Genomic DNA, 16,126 nt, shown 5'->3' on the forward strand with positions numbered 1-16,126 from the left:
ACAAAAAATATTCTTCATGTGTATTAAACTTTATTTTGCGGGGGTGGGGGAAGGAGGGGTGGGTAGGACTCCCTTGGTTTCAAGTAACAGAAACCAATTCTAGCTAGTTTAAGCAGGAAAGAATTCAATCCAAGGACAAGATCTCAGGAAGGTACTAGAAACAGTGAATGCAAGGTCATGAGGTCTCTCTCTCTCTGTTTCTTTTCTTTTCTACTTTATTTATTTTTCAGACGTGCTTTCACAGTTTCTTAGGTCCTCCTAGTAGGTGAAAGGTCCCCAAATCATATTTTCAGATTTATATCTTATAGATCTAGCTGCCCAATAAGAAGATGAACTTTCACAGCCCTAATTCCATATTCATAAGGAAGGTTCATCTTGGGTCAAGGGCTTATCCTTGGATCAATCATCCATGACTATGTGGGCAGGTTTCAAAACAGTAGAACTGCTTCAGAAAGTCACTTTTACAAGCAGAAGGAGAAGTTCAAGAACAGACTAGGCAGTCAGCCAACTAGATATCCACTAAATGGCTTGTAATTCACCAAGTACTTTTTAATAATGATTTCATTTCATCCTCAAACAATGACAGACCACTCTATTCACAGTTCTCTATACACTTTTCACTTTGTAATCTTATTTTTGTTTATCTAGTTTCCTGATTAGTCTATGAAATTTTGTTTTGTATTTTTTGTTGTGGTTGTTGTTCGGTACGCGGCCCTCTCACTGTTGTGGCCTCTCCCGTTGCGGAGCACAGGCTCCGGACGCGCAGGCTCAGCGGCCATGGCTCACAGGACCAGCTGCTCCACAGCATGTGGGATCTTCCCGGGCCGGGGCACGAACCTGCGTCCCCTGCATCGGCAGGCGGACTCTCAACCACTGCGCCACCAGGGAAGCCCCTGTTTTGTATTTTTAGTACCTGACACTGGGGTGTTCAATAAATATTTGCTGAAAGAATGTATGACTAATTCTGTTAGGTAGGACACTTAAATGAGACAACTGGCATACACTTAGATTAAGTGACAGATTGAAGATCCCGCGGCTAATGAGTATGAACTCAGCTTCCATAGCCTCAATCCCTTTCCTACCCGCCAGGCTGCTTTCTACATTGAGTTGTCCTCTTCTTCTGACGCCATAGGGTGTCAACAACTGACATGAAAGGATTTGGTCTGGTGGTTAGAATCATGAAAGTAATAGAATTGAGATAAAGGTACAGTGCATTTTACAAGAATTTAATTTTACCCTCTTGGTGCATTGTTTAATAATAGCTTTTAACTAAATACAAAGGGTCTGTACTTTTCTTTTAACTGTTTACATGGAGAAAGATTACTCTTAGTCTATGCTTAGAATGGCAAAAATAAGAGTTACGTATTTCTATTTTAGTGTTTTATTCCTGAAAATGATACTCGGCATGGCAATCACTCCTGGAGAGGTGACCACTTCTCTCATAACTTGGGGGATGTTTTTTGTTTTTGTAAGAGCCCTAAGGAGCAAAGGGAGAAAGCGGGTATCTCCTCCTGGCCCGTGGTCCTTCCCCATCATAGGAAATCTTCTTCAGCTTAGAGACCATCCTTACCTTACATTCATGGAGACGAGGAAGAAATACGGAAATGTCTTTCTCATCAGACTTGGCATGGTGCCTGTCCTGGTGGTGAATGGGATGGAAATGGTGAAACAAGTACTACTCAAAGTTGGAGAGGGCTTCCCTGGTGGCACAGTGGTTGAGAGTACGCCTGCCGATGCAGGGGACACGGGTTCGTGCCCCAGTCCGGGAAGATCCCACATGCCGCGGGGCAGCTTGGGCCCGTGAGCCATGGCCGCTGAGCCTGCGCGTCCGGAGCCTGTGCTCCGCAATGGGAAAGGCCACAGCAGTGAGAGGCCCACGTACCTGGAAAAAAAAAAAAGATGGAGAGTATTTTTCAGGCCGACCTAACATGCATACATTTTCTTTCCTGGCAGAAGGAAAGAGTCTTAGGTTTTCAGTCAATTATGGAGAGAGTTGGAAGCTTCATAAGAAAACTGCTTCCAATGCTTTACAACATTTTCTAAAGCAGAAGCAAAATCCTCCACTTGCTTTTGCTTACTTGAGAAACATGTCATTGAGGAAGTTTCTGAGCTGGTAAAAGTCTCTGCAGACTTGACTTCCAAGAATGGCAGCTTTGACCCCAGAGGTGCTATTACGTGTGCAGTGGCCAACGTTGTCTGTGCCCTTTGTTTGGGCAAGAGATGTGACCACAGTGATGAGGAGTTTCTTAGAATAGTTAAAGAGAATGATGACTTGGGGCTTCCCTGGTGGCGCAGTGGTTGAGAGTCCGCCTGCCCATGCAGGGGACACGGGTTCGAGCCCTGGTCTGGGAGGATCCCACATGCCGCGGAGCAACTAAGCCCGTGAGCCACAGCTACTGAGCCTGCGCATCTGGAGCCTGTGCTCCGCAACAAGAGAGGCCGCGACAGTGAGAGGCCCGCGCACCTCGATGAAGAGTGGCCCCCGCTTGCCACAACTAGAGAAAGCCCTCGCACAGAAATGAAGACCCAACACAGCCAAAAATAAATAAATAAATAAATTTATAAAAAAAAAAAAAAGAAAAAGAGAATGATGACTTACTCAAGCCTCCAATGCTGCTAATCCTGCCGATTTCATACTGTGGTTCTGCTACCTTCCACTGCGAATTATAAATTCTCCCCAGGAGTTTTATCAGGCCCTGAATCAGTTTATTGTGCTACATGTACAAGATCATCTTACAACATATGATAAGGTAAGGGTTTAAATTCATGCCAGGACTGGGGATTTGGTGAGAAGTGAAAAAAAAAAAAAAAGGGTGAGATGCATTAAGAACTCAGACAACTTTATGTACTTCTTTGGTTCTTTCACTGTAATTTTTCCATAATGAACCTTACCCAAACTATTGGTAAATGTGAGGTCCAATCAGAGCAATTATAGGGCAGTATTACTTAGATCTCATGTAGGGACCATAAGAAGAGCTTTGAATTTTTTGAGACATCAGAAATTTCCCTATTGTGCTGATAAGGCACATACTTGAATTATGAATCTGTAATTGACTGATAAATGATGACTAGCATGTAGGTGAACCTCCTGAAGAAATGACCCAATAATTTTGTTTCTCTAATTTTTCATCTGAAACTATCGGGTCTTAAAATTATCAGCATATTTTTTTTCAGAAAGTGTTTTGAATAATTATAAAGAATATTCTATAGGAACCTTCCAATTTACCCTCATATCCTACTTGAGCTTCTTTCCTATGAAGAAATGAACTTTGAGGTCATAACACATGTAGAAATGTTATCCATGTGACAGAAGCAAACCTTCTTATGAGGCCATTGAGATGTTTTTGGCCCAATTTGATGGTCCACAAAAGAGTAAATTTCTCTCTTGAAGTATGTATGTACTAGAAAGAATCCTAGTTCTTGGGGACCAATTTGCTGAGAGGAGGGCATCGGGAAAAAAAAACCATGAAAATGTGAGTAATTGAGCAAATGAAGAGATGTGATTTAAGGATTTAAGTCCCCTCCGATTAGAAGGAAGAGGCAGAAAACAATGTGTCTCAGGGTACCAGCAGGGAATTCTAGATCAGATACAGTAAGTAAAAGAGTTTGTGAAATTCATAAATTTTGCTTCCTACTCCCTAACCTACTCTAGCCCCACTTCCTCTTCATGGTGATTATAGTAAAATCCTTACAATAGGTTTGAAAACCTCTTATTGTATTTATTGCTTAGCAATTTCTCTGTAATAAGTTAACCTCTGACTTTTCTAAGTGTGCTTCCAGACATAGGTATATTCTTTATTGATTGAAAAAAACTTTTAAGAAGAAATTTGAGTTTGGTACCTTGATTTTCTATTCTACATTCTTTTTTTTTTTTCTTTTTTGAGGTATGCCGGCCTCTCACTGTTGTGGCCTCTCCCGTTGCGGAGCACAGGCTCCGGACGCGCAGGCTCAGCGACCATGGCTCACGGGCGCAGCCGCTCCGCAGCATGTGGGATCTTCCCGGACCGGGGCATGAACCCGTGTCCCCTGTATCGGCAGGCGGACTCTCAACCACTGTGCCACCAGGGAAGCCCTCTACATTCTTTTAAGATTGAACATTGCCTTAAGATTAAGCATTAAGAAGCAAAACTGGTTGCAAGGTTTAAAATGATCTACCTATATTCTTTATATTCCTAAGCTAATTGGGTTCATTTCAAGTTCATTTCAAGGCTTTTCTTGCATGAGAGTCATATATGCTGTAAAATGTAGTTAGGGATGACTAATCATGTTAAGGTTTATATCCTCAGGACTATATCCAAGATAGCACTGATGCTCTGATTAATACATGCCACAACAAATATGCTGCTACCAAAACAGCCACCTTAAATGATGATGAAATCATAAGCACTGTGAATGACCTCTTTGGAGCTGGTATGTGAAAGTATTTATCAATATTTAAGGTGGGGCTTCCCTGGTGGCGCAGTGGTTGAGAGTCCGCCTGCCGATGGAGGGGACATGGGTTCGTGCCCCGGACTGGGAAGATCCCACGTGCCGCGGAGCGGCTGGGCCCGTGAGCCATGGCCGCTGAGCCTGTGCGTCCGGAGCCTGTGCTCCACAACGGGAGAGGCCACAACATTGAGAGGCCCGCGTACCGCAAAAAATATATATATATATATTTAAGGTGAATCAAGATTAATTGCAATTTTCTGTTTTCTACTGTTTACATTTTAGAGTCTTTCCCTCTTTTGATATCGGCCATTTACTACTTTGATCCCTACATCCCACTCCCAGTACCTTTCCCAACCCATTGACATTTACTCTTAATTTGTTTAAGTGCTGTTTTTTTGTTTCATGTATTCTTATAAAATGGGCTTTATATTTTCATGTATTAGCGTGTATTCTAATATTATCATGAATTTTAATATATGTAAATTACCATTGTTATTTACATCTCAACTTATTTCTAACTTTTTTCATGAAGCCCTTTATTTTTAAGGTTCAATCATGGTTGTCAGGTGTATTTCTAATTTGCTTCTTCTAATGGTTGCATAGTACTCCATGGCCAGTACCCCCTACATTTTACTAGTCTGCTGTCTCAGTAATGCAGATATTGGCAATGCTAAGATGACTATCTTTGTGCATCAGTTTTCCCTCCTTTTTCATTAATGGTCTTATGTTAAGAAGCAGAATTTCTGGGTCACCTAATAAAAGGATTCTTGAGTTTTTCATACAGATTACCAAAATCCTTTTCAGAAAGACAATTTATACTGCCACCACACTACTATCATTCTTACATTTCATAGTTTTTTCCTAAATCACTTTTACCTATTGATGGAAGAAATTTTCACATATTGAGGTGTGGGGAAGTCATCATGGTGGATACGTGATTTGGCTTGAGCTTTATGCTAACTAGTATGGCCTGTCAAACATGCACTGTACATCTGCTTAACCATTAAAAAAAAAAGAAGAAGAATGCATTTATCAGATTGTTCGGAATGTCTACTTTGAAGATAGATATAATATATATGTCATCCCCCCTTCCTATGACACCAATGCTAGTACTCCTTTGAAGATGAAGTTTCCTTCTCAGACACCAAGGTCATGCTGACTCACTGTAAATATACTAACCTGTCTTTTTTGAAACCTTGAAGGAATGTACCCCTGTCATGTTTGATGTTTGTTCTTTGTTCTGACAAAATATAAAACTGTGGTTCAGGCAACCATGATGGAGCTGGATGGCCATTGTGGATGTGATTTCAGACACGTCCCTGCATCACTGAGAACTTGAATTTTCTATGCTGTATCAAACTCAAGGATAACACCAGCCATTTTTAAAACAATATCTGCTAGTAGCTGCAAGCTGCAATATTATGGTTAGAAGGTTTCCCCTTGTAACTAAGCAACCATTTCAGACCCCAGCCAACCCTTGTTGAACAACCACACTTACTTCTTGCCAGCTCCAACCATAATTCTTGACAGACAACCTATGTAGCTTTGCAGTTTTTGCCTATACAAACCTTCCCCATTTTGTATTCTGGGGAAACACAATTCAAGTGCTTCTTGAATCTGTGTCTCCTGGGCTATAGTCCTCAGTTTAGTTTGAATAAAACTCTCTTCTATACCTATTATAGATTGTTTTTTATTTGTGTTGACACTATCAAATTTCTTATAGTTCCTGTAAGATATTAGACTGCAGAAAGAAAATTCCCTTAGTGTAACAACAAAATTCTAAAGGTGTTTTAGTAGTTTCATTTTACGTGGAATATTCTTCAGACTTGTTTTTTCATTTCTTCTTTATGCGATAGTTATTGGCAATTGGGTTCACTTTTTTCTAGGATCTATGTATTTGTATTCCTGAATTTTCTTTGCAAACAGAGGCATTTGTTTGGGTTTATATTATTTTTCCTCATGCTCCCCTCTGCTCCCCCTCCCCACACATTTATATATATTTATTATTTTGATCATGATTTAAATCTGATGGATGCAGGGGTTATTTATCATACGAATTTGATCATGCTGTACTTAGCATTTCTTCTGCCAGCTATCTGATGCTAAATACTATCGTTAGAATTTGTGAGGACATTCTTTTAAAGCCTGAACACCACTGAGTACTAAAGACTGGGTGTGTATGGGTGTGATTAACACAACAAGTGGGCTTTATTTTCATTGGAATTCCATGAGATATCTAATAAATTTATTTCAGAAATATACAGTACGCCGAGATCCTGAAGTAATCAACAAATACAAAATTACGGCAAATAACTAAAATGATTAGAATATAGAAGAGTGCCACCAGATGTGCACAATCCAGTTAAACATAGTTTAGATAAAATGTGTGAAAAATAAGTAATATTCAGTGTAACACATTATTTATTTAAGCATTTATTAATGCAACAAACCTGGCTGAAATAATTTCATTTTGAATTCAAATAAGAGTAATAAAGAAAATTAATTTAAAAACTTCTACATGTGTCTGCTTCCGCTCTAGTGGTACATGATAGAATACTTTATTAGAAGAAAATAGTGAGTGCTAAACCACATATTTTATTTTATTTTATTTTTTTTTTTTTTTGCGGTACACGGGCCTCTCACTGCTGCGGCCTCTCCCGTTGCAGAGCACACGCTCCGGACGCGCAGGCTCAGCGGCCATGGCTCACGGGCCCAGCCGCTCCACGGCATGTGGGATCTTCCCGGACCGGGGCATGAATCCGTGTCCCCTGCATCGGCAGGCAGACTCTCAACCACTGCGCCACCAGGGAAGCCCTAAACCACATATTTTAGTGGATAAAATTTTTGAGCACACTGTTTCATCCGATCTGCTGTATTATTAACATTTATATTCCATATTTGACTCTTCAAATTGATCATAGGGATAATTTAGTTTCTCCTTTGGCTATAGTCAGTCTCTCCCAAAATAATTTATTATAAGCTCGATTGTTAGATAATCTGCCAAGATAAATAATAGGTTGCTTAAACCTTGATATAAACAGAAAATTTTATGATGATCCAAATATGAATCCTATTATTTATCCAGATAGACCTAGGTCTTGGATATAATGTCCATGGCTCTACAATGTGCAAAATCAGTGTCTTTCGTGCAGCATTCATGACTTGTTTCGTTTGTCTTTTGATAGTGAATAGAGTCAATATATTCTGAATAGAAGTCCATTTTCTCACACCATACTGCACATTACTACAAACACCATTGTTGGCAACTGCATTTGGACAACTCACTTTTAGGATAATTCCTTGCACTGTGAAGTCATGTTAGAAATTTTGTGGCATGAGAACTGTTGAATCTACTGGCTCACTGTAAGAGATTGCCCTATTCAAAAAATGTAAAACCAAGTCTTGAGAAGAGATGATTGGGAAGGATTTTACTTTGCTCTGTAGCTACATTTGGGTGCAAATGAACCCGCGTCCCCTGCATCGGCAGGAGGACTCTCAACCACTGCGCCACCAGGGAAGCCCTGATCACATTCTTTGATGTAGTATAAAGTTATCCTTGAGAAAAAGATGAAGTTTTACATAGAGTTTCTGGCTTTTATTTTCAATAATGAAAAACATCTTACCAATGTATAGATAATATCAAAAGTGAAGATACGTTGTTTAAAGGATGAATTTTAAAACAAAGCAAGTACACTAAAAATCAGTATTTAAAAAAATTGAATGTACTCAACCTTCCATTAGGCACTTATACAAACTTATGGCCTTGAAGCCAGATAAGTCCAAGTTTAAGTCCTGACTCTGTCTCTTCTGAGTTGTCACCTTGAGCAAGGTTCATAATGTCCTTGTAGCACAGTTTTCTCTTCAATAAAATGAGCATAGAACAGAAAAAGCATTCAATAGCTATGTATGATTTATGATATTAATTATTATTATACATAGATCATAGCCATTATCATTGTAACAATGGTTTATTTTGTAGTGAAATATTTCCAGTGTTTTCATTTGCCTTATAGATAATACCTATATATTTAAAACTTTTATTTTATTTTTTCTTGTGGTTGCAAACATGTAACATTAAATTTACTACATTAAACATTTTTACATGTACAAGTCAGTAGTGTTGTGTATATTCACATTGTTGTGTAACAGATCTTTAGAACTTTTTCATCTTGCAAAAATTATAACTCTATGCCCATTAAACCCCAATTTTCCCACCTCTGTACTCCCAGCCCTAGGCAACTACCTTTCTAATTTATGTTTTTACGATTTTGACTACTTTAGATACCTTATATGAATGAAATCAGACAGTATTTTTCCTTTTGTGACTGGTTTGTTTCGTATAGCATAATGTCCTTGAGGTTCATCCATATTGTAGCAAGTGACAGGATCTTCTTCTTTTTAAGGCTGTATAATATTCCATTGCATGCATATACCACATTTTGTTTATCCATTCATTCATCAATGTACATGTGGGTTGTTTCCACCTCTTGGCTATTGTGAATAATGCTACCATGGACATGGTGGTACATATATCTTTTTAAATCCATGCTTTCAGCTCTTTTGAATTAATGGATCACTTGGTGATTCTTTTTTAAATATTGTGAGGACCCTTTATATTGTTTTCCATAGTGACTGCACCATTTTACATTTCTACCAGCAATGCATTAGAGTTCCAATTTTTCCACATTCTCATCAACATTTGCTGTTTTCTGCTTATTGGTAGTGGCTGTTCTAATGGGTAAGAGGTTAAGCCTATATTTTGAAATAAACGTTAATGTATAATAATTGTATTATTAATTGGTATTCATATTTAGATTATTTTCCCTGGATTCTTAGTATTCAAATACAAAGTAACTTGAGGATCCAATTTTGCTAATACTTTTTTCCAAGACACTTTTTCTCTCTTTTTTCTTTCAGAGTTTGAAACAATATCAACATGTCTATATTGGAGCTTTCTTTATTTGATACACTATCCAGAAATTCAAGCCAAAATTCAAGAAGAAATTGGTAACATGCTTTCAGATGAAAAGTATAATTCTTATAAGAATATATTTTCATTTTTAAATTAAATTTTTTAAAAAACCTTTTTTTTTACCCAGATGGAAACATTGGGATGAAATCAACCAGGTTTGAAGACAGGAAAATTTTACCCTCCACAGAAGCTTTCATAAATGAAATATTCAGACATGCCTCCTTTCTTCCTTTTACTGTTCTTCATTGGTAAGGATATGCTGCTCCTTTGGGACAACAACTCTCCCAAAGGTGGTGTGGGGAGGAGTGAGGAATCTCAGGCATTAGACTGAATACTTTAAGTGCTTTAAAATCTATAGTATGTTAATGTTATTTTAATATTATTTAAAATCATTTTATTTTCTTTTGAAACCTTTAATGAAATTTTAACATAGAGCAAGGCAAATTTTGTGAATATTTTTTATAACTAAACTATGATGCCATTAACTTTCATCTTATATTTAAAAATTAAGGGGAGAGAGGATATAGAAATTTGGAACAATTGGTAATCCAACCACAATATATGTTTGGCTATTAAGCGTTGTACAAACTCACTTAACTTCCCCTTACGAGTAGCGTTAGCCGCCTGCTAATGTGATGTGGCTTCATTTTCAGTAGCTAAGAATTTTACTGAACAGTAGACCGAGGAAGCTAGTTGCCACAAACAGATTAAACAGAGTCTACATTTATAGATATTTGAAAGTTTACTGAACCTTATGCCAGATTCTCCAGATCCCAAATGCATGCAAGTATAGACTAAGTAGATAGGCTTTATTAAATATGTATGTGAACAACCAAAGTTCTGGTGGTTTGAACTGTTTCCATTCCACACAACTAAAATAAAAAATTAAATTCTCCGTGCTTTTTCTCTTCCCATCTTTATACAGCGAAGGAGGGGGAATGTCTCTCACGCCATGTGGTAATCGGCAGAGCAGAATGCAGTGCCTCAGCCCAGGTATCTCCAAGGGCCAGACCACTAGCTGAGCAGAGTCAAGCCCAGACAGTGAGCCACTCAGTCCCCTGTATTTTGCCTCTCTCATTTGCTCTCCATATTCACACATGATGCTATCTATTCACTGTGATCCCTTTTCTTCAGATCCCCTTTCTGGTTGAAGTAGACTTCATCTTTAACTTAAGTGTATAAAAAGCATCCTACATTTAAATATGCAGCTCTTCTGTCCCAAAGGCTTCTGTAGGGTGACTTTGGGTGCTTCATAAAAGAGTACGACCTACAAGCTTTACTAAGAAATCAGGAACAGAGAGACCTGCCAAGTTTACAGGCATTATTTGGGATGAAATGAAAGTGATCATAATCTTTGGGATCCTGAAAACACATCTGAGAGCCTCACTAATAGGGAGAAATATATTTTAGGAAATAGGTATTCATTATATTATTAGAAGTGAAGAAATAAACTAATATATCAACTATAAAGATCAGAGGCATCGGCCAATGAGAGTAGTGTGATATAAACCAAGAATTTTAGCACAAACGTAAAAGGCATCTTATATATTGATATGTTGTTTGGGATTAATCTGTTCTCCACTTGGATGTTTACCATTTTCCATTTAAAAGGACAAGGGATTAAAGAGCAGAAAATGGTTAAAATGAAATGAATTTTAAAAAGATAAATGGAAGAATCTTAGGTAAGGGGGCAAAAGTTTTGCTATTATATATAACGTATGCACACACATACACGAAAGACCAAACAGTACCCTAATAAATATTTATTGCATGTGTGCTCTTTAAAAGTTATGTGGAAAGGCATTTTTATATATGAAGTTTCAGAAGTATATATTTAGAAAGAGAGACCCTACAATGAATAAATTTATACATTGAGTCCTTCTTTAGAATATATAGTCACTCATAGTTTAATATTAGTGAAATCAAATTTTACATGCTAGGTTTCCATAGGGTGGGAGCATGTGGTTTTTATGCAGAGTAGAATTTGAGCAGCTGAATCCACAGAGGGAGTGTGGACAGGAATGTACTGAGAAAGGCAAGTGGCTATACCAGGAGCTGGTAATCCTTCCAACAAATGGCTCCATCCCTTTTTTGACCTTCTCCTTTGTTGGGTTTTGAGGGCACCCGATGAAGAATACCCATATTATTTGCCAAAGTTCAGTACCAGCTGCAAGATGAAAGTAGGTCAGAGAGAGTTTCAGATATTAACTTTTTTAATGATCAGAGCTAGTTTGCACAGTTTGGCTTACAGCTAGACCAAGGAGGCTTACTTATACTTTTTACCTGAATTAGACATACTTCTACACTCAGACTCTGGCAAAGTTGGACGACAGCAGTCTCCTCTGCACGAAACCTGCTCTTCAGCTCAGCCCATTAATAACTATAGATGAGATGTATTACCTTCTCTATAGGTTGGCTAATCAGAAAAGAGAACCCAGAAGTGGCTAAGACAAATGTGTCCAGTGACTGCTCTTAAACTCATCACATTGAAATGTCACTGCTTCTCTGGGGAGAAGTGAGTGTGAGGGCCATCTCAGAAGTTAGGGAGTGCCATATGGAAATATAACATGGCTTAATCTAAACTGTGCATAATTACAGAGGTATAAAAGGGAAAGATGTACAGTATACATAATGAAGTCTGAGTATGGGACTAGAAAAATAGAATACTTGTTCTAGAAGCAGCTTAGAGACCATCCAATACAACCAATATCATTTCACAGCTAGGAAATGAAACCATAGAGTAGATATGAGATTTGCCCAACATCTCACTGAGACCAGTATCTAGAGTTCAGATTTCCTAGTTCCAATTCCATTCCAATTCCTAGTTCCTCCCATCAAGTACTAAATGATGTTATGTTTTGTTTTTCTAATCTACTAATAGAAGCCAAAAACACATGGGGTACAAAGAAAATGTTTTATAATGTCCTTAATAGTTTCTGGTTGTATTCGAATGTGTCTACTTATGACCAACTCCGTCATAGAAATACTGAGGTAATTTTCTAGAGATTTTAACTCATAGCAATGCCTGCTTAACAAATACAAGAAAAAGAATAAATTAGTGATTTGACAATAGGTAGAAGATATATCAATTAATGAACAAAGGGAGATTTATAAAGATGTCACATCATTATTGCAGTAAAAAATAACACTAACAAAAAATAGTCCATGCATCATGGGAGGCAGCTTAGGGATGGGTTATTTGAATTTACAGGATGCGTTGTAATGCTGCCTTTCTCTTTCCTACAGTACTACATCAGATACTACTCTGAATGGTTATTTCATTCCCAGGAAAACATGCACCTTTCTTAACATGTATCAAGTAAATCATGATGAGGAAGCCACCAAAATTATTTCCTGAGATAAAATTTGCTTGGTTATTTGTTTGCTATTTATTAATCTGGGAAAAATTTACATTCTTCTTAACCAAACTTCATTCCCTCTGTTTCTCTTGAAAGAAGTTGGAAATAAATTCAGTTTTCTTTCCTCACAGATAATAGGAAGGATGAAATCTTAATACAGATTCATTCAGGGTAAATCGGATTTCAAAAGTGGGCTCACTGGGGGAGTTGTGAGCGAAGGACTTCGTGGGCTCACCCTCTGCATGTGTATGACCAGCTGATATTTGAAAAGCAGCCTGAAACCCCCCACTGGAGTGTAAGCCACCAAGCAGGGACTTGTTTTTTCTCTCCCTTTTTGTTTGTTTGCTTTTTCCTCAACCCCAGTACCTAGATCAGTGCCTGGCACATAGTAGGCACTCAGTAAATATTTGTGAATAAAATGCAACTAGAGGCTTGCCCATATCAACTACGGAAGGGCAGTCTGAGCCTAAGGTACCTCAGGCAGTGAAAAGTGAGGGTGATGAGTGGTGATGGCACTGGTGGGAATAACGGTGAGCACAGTTAATCTTTATAGACTCCCACTGTGTGCTGGGCACAAAAGCTCAGATGTATCTCCTCTGACCTCAACAGTAATCCTATATAGTGGTGCTAGCATGACCCCAATTTTACTGATGAAGAAACTTTCAGCCAGATTGAACAAATTACTTACGATCACATGTTCAGCAGGTAAGAGAAGCAGGACTCACATCCAGTTTAAATCCTGTTTAATATGTAGATCTTGTTTAATGGAAATTATATGCTCCATGTGGTGAGGGCTTGATGTCGCCAGTAAACTGGTAAAGATTGCAATCTTTTCTTTTCCCCCCCTTTGTCCACCACACGGCTTGCGGGATCTTGGTTCCCAACCAGGGATCAAACCTGGGCCTTGGCAGTGAAAGCACCAAGTCCTAACCACTGGACTGCCAGGGAATTCCCAAGATAGCGTTCTTATACACTCAGCCGGTTGTATGTACAGTACTCTGTACAGCTTCTCCGTCTTCACCCAACATCTCATCTGACTGATGGCTTAGGCTTCAGGCTCTTAGGGAGGGAGGTGATTATCCTGTGTACCTAACAGCACCTTCACAATCTCTGTAACTAGCAAAATGGTAGAATACACTGCACAGACCGTCCCACTGGAACACTGATTGTCAGAGAGATTGATACATCCATTCTCCACCCAGTGATCATACTGGATAAACCTAAGCATTTTTAAATGCATTATAAGAAGAAATACAGTCAGTGTAAATTGAATGGCATTTATTTTCAGTTGGTACAACCCCAAGTATCCCAAGTGTTCTAGTATCCTAAGAACTTGTGATTGTATTGAATATTGAGTAATGATCAAACAAACTCAGTTAACACACGTGCTGGTAAAAAAATACTATTTGTATGGAGGCACTTGTTTAAGTAAATGAGTATGTAATTCAGGACTTGATATTATGGGAAAATTATTCATGTTGAATCTAAAAGGTCACAAACTCAAGCACCCACTGAGCAGTGGAAAATACCAAAAATGAAAGAATTGTACTTTGTTGAAGCAGTGGCAAGAGGTCATCTGCTGCATCTAATTCAACCCAGTAAACTGTTGGCGAGCAGGGCATTGTCCCACTGTTATCAGCTCTTTCAGTTATAAAAAAAAAGAACGTGAAAATGTAGATTTTCATGTGGAATCTCCTGAGTTTTAAATGTCAGCAACAATTAACTATTTTTAAAAGATTATGAGAGCAAAACGAAGTTTCTTGGAGGACTGAGTATGACTTGTAAGTCCCCAGGTCCATGACCTCTGGGGCAGAGAGAAAACAAATTTTTCTCCTAGACAGAGGGTGGCATCTATAGGCAAAGAGACCCAGTTCTTTATGAAGTCAAGTGAGTCCCTGATGTATGGCTTAAGATGTAGGCAACTCACAAACATTAGTTGTCGTAGACGAGCCAGATGTGGTGCCTGTAACAAAAAAAAGGTGGAGGGAGAAGAGAGAACCAAATGCACAACAATTTGGGAACTGTGGGCAACCCCCTCAATCAGAGCTGCTTTCAGGAGACCTGGCTCCTCCTGTGATGATGTATGAAGGCTATTTCCTAAACATAGTGAGAGAGCACCAGAGTGAGAGGTGTGTGTCAGTCTCATCATTCCTGCTTATTTTGCTTAAAGCAAAGGAGATTGAATATTTATTACCTTATTTATGCCACAATTTTGGAATATTCTAATGAGAATTTTGTGGAATTATTCATTTAAGATAAAAATTTAAATACATTTCATGTATTTTATTCACTACTTAATGAACCAGAAGTCATTTTAGTGAAAAATAATTGTATTAAATTTTATTATTATTTTTTTTTTTTTGCCTCTCCCGTTGTGGAGCACAGGCTCCGGACACGCAGACTCAGCGGCCATGGCTCACGGGCCCAGCTGCTCCACGGCATGTGGTATCTTCCCGGACAGGGGCACGAACCCACGTCCCCTGCATCAGCAGGCAGACTCTCAACCACTGCACCACCAGGAAAGCCCTGTATTAAATTTTTATGATAACTAAACCTGTCAACATATTAAAGGAAAGAATGACATATATATCTGTAATAATTATATAATTACATAGCTCCATAACTATATACATATATGTATATATAATTTATAAAGGATGTTCTGAACTTGAACAGAACACTTTATGCAAAACAAAATTATTATGGAAAAGTTGGCAACAAAGGTAAAAGTGATAAAATGATTCCTTTAAAATTTTTTATTTTTGTCTATTTTATACAGAACTATTTGGGATAATCCCAATTTATTTAGACCTGAGAGATTTCTATATGAAAACATGGAACTGAATAGAACTTTGTTGAGAAGGTGTTGACTTTTGGAATGGGAATCCGGAAGTGTCTCAGAGAAGATGTTGCACGAAATGAGATATTCATTTTCTTCACCACAGTTCTGCAGCAGCTCAAGCTGGAGAAGTGCCCAGAAGCCGAGCTTGACCTGACACCCATGTATGGCTTAGCCATGAAGCCAACACCATACCAACTTCAAGTAGAGACCCGCTGCACAGGTAGTTCCTGTTCATCGATTCTCAGACTGGGTGGAGTGTTTCTTGTTTAATTCAGAAAAATTATGGGCTTCAAATTCATTTAACAAGAAATTTAGAATTCATACCCCTATGCTGTGCTGTTCAGTTCATTGTATGCCATCCTAGTGTAGGAGTTAATTTTTGAGTGTATGGGGTTTTAAACCCATGTCTCACGTGATGGTGTCCCAGGTGTCACTGTGTCACTGTGAATATGGAAGAAGGGAACGAGGACTGCTGGATGGAGTGAGCAGGAAAAGGAGTTCTATCTTCCTTCCCTTAACGCCAGC

The 16,126-nt window shown here is 38.5% G+C and overlaps 1 protein-coding gene across 1 annotated transcript in view; it reads left to right on the forward strand.

The window, feature by feature from the left end:
• Window positions 1-1,393: 1,393 nt before the first annotated feature.
• The window catches only part of LOC307188706 (cytochrome P450 1A4-like), a gene marked incomplete at its 5' end in the record, with an annotated part of 80,400 nt that continues 65,667 nt past the window's right edge, over window positions 1,394-16,126 (forward strand). Inside the window, 10 exon segments of the mRNA XM_079926190.1 lie at window positions 1,394-1,703; window positions 1,918-2,028; window positions 2,031-2,294; window positions 2,605-2,750; window positions 4,287-4,410; window positions 9,346-9,435; window positions 9,528-9,648; window positions 12,647-12,733; window positions 15,539-15,609; window positions 15,612-15,821. Coding sequence (XP_079782316.1) covers window positions 1,394-1,703; window positions 1,918-2,028; window positions 2,031-2,294; window positions 2,605-2,750; window positions 4,287-4,410; window positions 9,346-9,435; window positions 9,528-9,648; window positions 12,647-12,733; window positions 15,539-15,609; window positions 15,612-15,821 — 1,534 coding nt within the window.

The sequence above is a fragment of the Stenella coeruleoalba genome, assembly GCF_951394435.1.
Source record: "Stenella coeruleoalba genome assembly, chromosome: 7".
NCBI lineage: Eukaryota > Metazoa > Chordata > Mammalia > Artiodactyla > Delphinidae > Stenella > Stenella coeruleoalba.